The sequence below is a fragment of the Bombyx mori genome, chromosome 24 (assembly GCF_030269925.1).
Source record: "Bombyx mori chromosome 24, ASM3026992v2".
Lineage (NCBI taxonomy): Eukaryota > Metazoa > Arthropoda > Insecta > Lepidoptera > Bombycidae > Bombyx > Bombyx mori.
The window spans coordinates 4,808,818-4,815,900 of NC_085130.1; the positions used below are offsets into that span (position 1 = coordinate 4,808,818).

General features: G+C 37.1%; 1 protein-coding gene across 1 annotated transcript; it reads right to left on the reverse strand.

Moving 5' to 3' along the window:
* Positions 1 to 365: 365 nt before the first annotated feature.
* Positions 366 to 4,314, reverse strand: LOC119630443 (E3 SUMO-protein ligase ZBED1). The gene is made up of 4 exons (XM_038019917.2): positions 3,979 to 4,314; positions 1,699 to 3,562; positions 1,069 to 1,129; positions 366 to 452 (listed from the first exon to the last, which is right to left on the reverse strand). The coding sequence occupies exons 1-4, from the start codon at positions 3,983 to 3,985 to the stop codon at positions 366 to 368; spliced, it is 2,019 nt and encodes a 672-aa protein (XP_037875845.2). The 5' UTR covers positions 3,986 to 4,314.
* Positions 4,315 to 7,083: the final 2,769 nt, after the last annotated feature.

Here is a 7,083-nt window from a genome sequence, read left to right on the forward strand (position 1 = left end):
GAAACGAAAGGTAATTGTTTGAGCCAGTGTCTTTTTTTGTACAATAATTATTTTTTTCTGTACCTACATATAAAATTGAGTTTACGATCTATTTCGTGATGTGCATACGTTACTGATAACTGATACTGATACTGATGCTGATGCTGATGCTGATGCTGATACTGATGCTGATGCTGATGCTGATGCTGATGCTGATACTGATACTGATGCTGATGCTGATTTGTATTATCAACAGTTGTAATTTTTATTTTAAAAACAGAACAGAACTCTGACTTTTTTAACATGCGATTTTGTTTTTGTTTATTTTTAGACCATACAGATTCAGATGTTTACTTTGTGTTCTTACGCTTACACTTCCACTTACGTCAAAATTTCGAACTAAAATCTGGTATCGAGTCTTTAAACTCTAGACCAGTGAAACGTTTCAAACTACATTTGACTTTGGACAGGTTCTGTTACAAAAAATCAAATACGAAAATAACTAAACACGAATTCTCCTGCAGCGAAAAGCCTAATCGTCGAAGCTAGGCCCAAGAAAATCTGGGTAGCTGTTAAACTATATCCGAAATGAGCAAATATTTTTTAGAACTTTCGCTGCGGATGTTATAAAGGTTCGTGATTCATCCCCTATACGTACAGGGGTGTAAAATGTTTATCGCCTCCGCTGTGGTTGGGTCATAGAACAAGCGAGTTGTAAATATGGAAATAAGATCTATATTTTTGAAGTGAAACTTCGTTGGAATCGTTGTGATTTCAAAGTCGATGTAACGAAATGAAACGAAACGAAAAAATAAGTGTGCCGCGATTGGCTTGCCGAAGCGGCTCCGAGCAGCGCCGACAAATCACGAAGCGCTCCACACGGTCTCGCGGCCCCGACTAGTTCAGTGTGTTCTTGACGTCCGTGCACGCTGTCATGGCTCTCGGAGCGCCCTGAGATACTTTTATTTCTATTCAGTTTGTTATCAACAGATGTCGCTGCACGTAAATACAACAATTCCTAAATCGCGGTGACGAGATGTTACACAGTTGATAGACGTTCTCGTATTTCTCTTCCTTAATCATACTTACCTGGCGTAGATATACCGTGATCATGTAGGCGGTTTCCCCAAGGCGAGGCTGCTCCATTGCACTGCGGAGTGTATGACCCTTGCGATTATTTCTATTTTTTATAAATTTCACTTCTACCGTGTGTGACTTGCACGAATACACCTCCCGAGCTTGTTTGATTTTTATGATATGGTATAACATAATTATTAACTATACTGAAAAACGAAGGCTGGGAAGTCAAGTTTCAAGGTTTCGGTAGTGGCATTTACGTTGCTGATGTCCATGATGTTGATGTCACGGTCAGTAAGCTAGGGATGGACGTTTAAAATATACATCGATGTTTTTTTCGATGTGATGCATCGATCGGTCACATCGATGGTAATACGATGTATTGGGAAATACATCGATGTTTCTTATATATCGATTGTTTTAGGTTAGGCATTAATTAAAACAAAAATATGTATTAATCAGGAAATATATGTATTAAAATTAAAAATCACCGAGACAACACATTTTTTTTACATATTCCAATATTTTTTGTCAATGCTATGTAAAAACAAAAGTTTGCTTAATCTCTTCCCCTTCAGCCGGTTTCTTTGTTCAGTCATAACTAGCCCTGCCTGTGAAAAAAGTCTTTCTGAAGGGACTGACGTGCCAACTATTGTTAAATACTTAAAAGCTATTTTGTACAGCTTCGGGAATTGTATTTTGTAATCTCTCCAAATTTCTAACGGATTTTCTTTAAGTCTTCCAACAGGAGTTCGGAGATAAACGGAAAGTTCGTCAGACAAAACGTCTTCAGATTTGTTAATTTTCCAGTTACGATGCACTAACTTATGGTGATCAGTCCATAATGAAAAGGCCTCTTCATTTTTATCGGACTTGTCAGAATCGGACTCAGGTTCTTCATTGCTATGCAAATTCTTCTTCATTAAATCTTTAATTTTCGTAACAGCATTCGAACAAGCTATCGGATCATTGAAATGCATTCTTTTAAACCGTGGATCTAAAATACTTGCGATAGCCAGAGCATTCACATGTTCTATTGAACCCATTCTTTTATTTATTTCATTAATAGCAAGTTTCTGCACCTCTTTCGCTACGGGATCTTCTATAACAGCTGAAGTTATTTTAGAGAGCATGCAACGAACTAAGGGAATAATTTTACTACTTGTGCAGTATTTATCACCTGAAATTTCTTTTGTAGCCGCTTCTAAGGGTCGCAATACCATGATGACAGACGATACAGTAGATATTTCCGATGCACTCAGCATTGCAGGTGCTCTAGGGTGGCGGAAGAGAATATCATTTATGACACTACGGAGTTCTAGAAATCTTTGTAACATATAATATGTACTGTTCCAGCGAGTATCCACGCTTTGTATTAATTTTACCTCAGCTGCTCCAGCAGAAGACTCCGTAGCCGCAGCAGTAGCTTTACGTAATTCATCACTAGCAATGCAACTCTGTTTAAACCAAGTCACTATTGGTTTTACTTTAGAAACAATGTTTCTCCACTCAATACATATCATTGTGCCTTCAGCCACCAAATTCAGAGTATGGGCAAAACATGGGATGTGTTTCCTTCTACCAAACGCTAATTCGATCGCCTTAACTATATTGGCTGCGTTGTCAGTAACAACAGCTGTTACATTCTCTTGATCGATTTTCCAGTCTTGACATACCTTTAAGAGAATTTCAGAAAGATAATCTGATGTATGTCTTTCATCCAATTCGTACACACCTAAGGTGACTGAATATAGTTCAATGTCTATTCCGAAATGTGCTGTGATGCCCAAAAAACTTTTCATATTCAAGGTATCCGACCAAATATCTGTTGTTAGGGTTATATCTTCTATAGAGGACAACATTTTCTTAATTGTTTCTGAAATTACTTCATATTTATCGTCCAGCCAGCGTCTTAGAGTTGTTCTACTCGGGAGCTTATATTGAGGAGCAACTGTTTTCATTAGAGTTTTGAAGCCTTCGTTTTCAACGATTGAGAATGGCTGATGGTCTTTGCAAATCATGAATAACAAACAGTTGTTCAGTTTCCTTGTCTTCGCTCCAGATTCTGAGTAAGAGGAAATATCTTTAAAAGCGGCCTGTATTGTTCTTTGGCGTTTTAAAGGTATAACGTTTTCGTCTAAGTCTGAATCAATGGTTTCATTTACGGTTTTTGGTAACGGTGCACCGGATCTTTGACTGCCACTGCAACTTGGAACAGGTTGAAACTGAAGTACTCCATCATCCATTTTATTATAAGGCGTAACTTTGGTATCCAGATCCAGAGGATTCGATATTTCGTCTGTAGTAGTTACTGCATTGAATGTAGTTTGTTTCGGCTGAATTTCGAGATAAGCAGCCTTATGAACATTACGAATATGTCCAATTAAGTTCGTAGTGTTTCCAGCAGACTTAATTTCCTTTTGACATAGTTTGCATTTCGTTTTCTTATCGTCAATTTTGTTAAAGAACTGCCAAACGGAACTTTTTTTCTTAGGTCCCATTATAACTGAAAGTAAAAAACAAAACTATATAGGACTGTTTACAGGGAATTTATAATAATACCTATTAACTGCCTAGTAGAATACAAATAAGTATAAGCCGCATTTTAATCGATAATATTAATATAGTAATTATCGATAACTTGGCATCACTACAATAGATAGTATTATTATTTCACGGTAAAAAATATAACCTTTCAATCAAATCGTATCATATTGCGAAATTAATGCATTCGTCGTAAAGTAGGTACATAATCTTCTCTTTTATATCTTAGTTATAAGCACGCGCAATATAAAACGTAAAATATAATAATTGCTTTGTACTTTTTGACAACAAAACAATGTGTCATTTCCAGTAAAGTTTCACTAGCAAAACCATTATCATTATCACTAAATACATTATTCTATTTATTAATACACATACCTGACATACCTGTTCATAAATTAGTTTCTTTTTTAGATTTAAACAAGGCAAAAACTCGTATCGTAACAAAAACACAATATACATTTACACAGCAGAAACTCGGTCGGCCATATTGTTGTTTTGGTTTAATTAATATTGGCAGCACTGATTATAACGTTTCGTTTCTCTTTTCACTCATAGTATAGTAATCTCATAATTTGCGTACCTAATCGATGCATCGAATGAAAAACATCGATATATATTCGATGTTGAAGTATTTACAATACATCGGTTCAAGACGATGCATCGTTACTATACATCGAGTATTTTAAATAAATCGATGTATATCGTCCATCGCTACAGTAAGCTCGGTCACCAATCTTAGCAATAGATAAATAAATTATAATTGCTAATTTGACTACAATAGATATAAATAAACATTTGCATCTATTTATTCTATTGTTCGACGATCGGCATTCTAACTTCACCACTGACTCCTAAATATTTAGATTATTTTTGCGTGTATTATTTTCATGTTGGTTTTTTTTCATTTTTTTTTCACTCTTACTAAACTACTATTATTTTTATTGATAGCACAGATGATACGTCAACGGCCAATAAGTGAAATAAAATCAAATAATAACAAACAGAGTAAGAACTGATATCTAACTGTATATTATTATAATAATTTATGATCTTTCGCAAAATAGATAATATAGATTTCACAGCCGGCTATAATAATATTCGCCAGTACTATTAGCATCTAAAAGCAATCAGTACAAATAGAAAATTAACACATCTTATGTTGCTTGAAAACGACAAAAATAGTTAATTTCTTTACTCATTTAGCTATTTTTTACCGCAACTTAGACTCGTGTTCCTGATTAATGGGTATAAAATCATACAATAAATTTAACATTTCGATCTAATGTCTCAATTTGGGGGAATTCACGTAGAGTTAACGTAACAATATCTATCTCTTTTTTTTATTGCTTAGATGGGTGGACCAGCTCACAGCCCACCTGGTGTTAAGTGGTTACTGGAGCCCATAGACATCTACAACGTAAATGCGCCACCCACCTTGAGATATATGTTCGAAGGTCTCAAGTATAGTTACAACGGCTGCCCCACCCTTCAAACCGAAACGCATTACTGCTTCACGGCAGAAATAAGCAGGGTGGTGGTACCTACCCGCGCGGACTCCTAGAGGTCCTACCACCAGTAATACTTAAACAATACTGAATAGAAGATTCAAAAGTGTATATACTATAAAAATACGGCTTAACTTCACCGCTGTTTCTATAGCTCTACGTTGTAAGGGGATCAGAACTATAGCAAGGTGTACCCGCCCTGCACGAGCTTTGAGTATGTTATTGGCCATTGTGAGGATATTGTAACACTAAAAAATGAAATATCGAACTGAACTCAGTGCATAAAATAAATATTGACGCTTAAAATCTATCTTGCCGGTAAATCATATTTAAACGGTGATTTTTATTTTTTATTCTTTTTATTGCCCTTGTAGGCAGACGAGCATACGGCCCACCTAAAGTGAGTGGTTACCGTCGCCCATGGACTTCAGCAATGCCAGGGGCAGAGCCAAGCTGCTGCCTACCGCTTAATACTCTCCACAAGCCTCGTTTGAAGAAGGACATGTCATAGCGCTCGTGAAACACCGTGGAGGGGAATTTATTCCATAGCCGGATAGTCTATGAGTGCTTATTGTGAAATGCATTTTGATATGTTTCGAGGCAGTAAGCAGTTAGCTACGTGGAACCGTTTACGTCTCCGGTAAATTCCATCAACCGCTTTGAGATATTAGGTTAAAGTCTCAGTTATAACACACAATAGTTGTCCTAGCCAAGAATGGAAACGATCGCTTATATCTGTCTGCAATTTGAAGTCGCCGTGGCCTAAAGGATCAGACGCCCGGCGTATTCGTATCGAGCGATGCAAATGTGCCTGTATTCAAATCCTGCAGACAGATACCAATTTGTCTAATGAAATACATAAGGCACAAATTCACGAATGACTCGATCCAATAACGGTGCTTTTAGGTACCTTAAGCACCGATCAACCTTCTCGTCGTACCCTCGGCTCGGCTCGGCGAGTAAACCAACCCAGACCCAGTTCATTGAGCTGCTCGCCGGATCTTCTCAGTGGGTCGCGTTTCCGATCCGGTGGTAAATTGTGCGAAACACTGCTCTTACTACGCTTGCCAGTGCTAGCAACACCTCCTGGTTTTAGCCCCAAGAGCTCACTTACATGTTATGGTTACGCTGACATAGGCTCTCGAGGTTATCAGGTTCAGTAGAAAAAAAAAACGACTTGCACGGCGAAGGAAACAAAAATTAAACTCTCAAAAACTATAAATTGCGGTAGGTCTTTTGAGTTGTGGTCTATTTGCGGCACATACGAATAAAACTTTCAATTTAATGTAAAACAAATTCAAAACAAAATTACACAGTACTCGATTGGGGAATCGATAAGAATAGAATGACGTAAACTGTTCCCAATGGGCCGGTATCGATAACGAAGCAATTAGCGGTATTAGAACAGATATCGATTTACAAATAGCTATCCAAGCCTTTTGTTTATCTCTCAATCTTGATTGTAATTGGTCCTTAATTTTCCTGTTTCATAGAATTAGTGATTCCACATTTTCTTTTAACCATATTCTGAGTGGTAGTTGTGGGATAATCAGATTAAGATGCTACCAGTGACCAGCGCACAATGCTATTATACTTTGCCTATAAGCCGTGTGGCTGTTATAGAAAATGTACCAAACAACAATTCGCGAGTCGATAGTGTGAGTGACTACTCAATTACCGAGAAGCATCTTGAGCCTTAAGTTCTAAGTCTGAGGTCTATAGTCCAACAGCTCTCTCACCCTTCAGATTGGGACGGAATCAAAATAGTCTATGTGCATGAAGTTATTTAGATCAAAAGTTCCATGTCGGAAGCATTCAATCCATTAATGAGTAATGCGATCGATTGTAGTGTTTATTCTGTACACGTCATGAATGTTGTGAGCCGTTTATGTCACATTGCTACCGCAATGAAACAGTATTCCATATTTACTTCATATTTTTATCGTGTCCCTATTGATGAACAAGGTACAAATAT

What these genes read in the sequence shown, in the direction of transcription:
- LOC119630443 (XM_038019917.2), bottom strand. An exon ending in TATTTAACAATAGTTGGCAC is followed by an intron (nt 1,130 to 1,698) that starts GTCAGTCCCTTC and finishes TACACTCCGCAG; the next exon opens with TGCAATGGAGCAGCCTCGCC. An exon ending in TCACGGTATATCTACGCCAG is followed by an intron (nt 453 to 1,068) that starts GTAAGTATGATT and finishes TTTTTGTAACAG; the next exon opens with AACCTGTCCAAAGTCAAATG.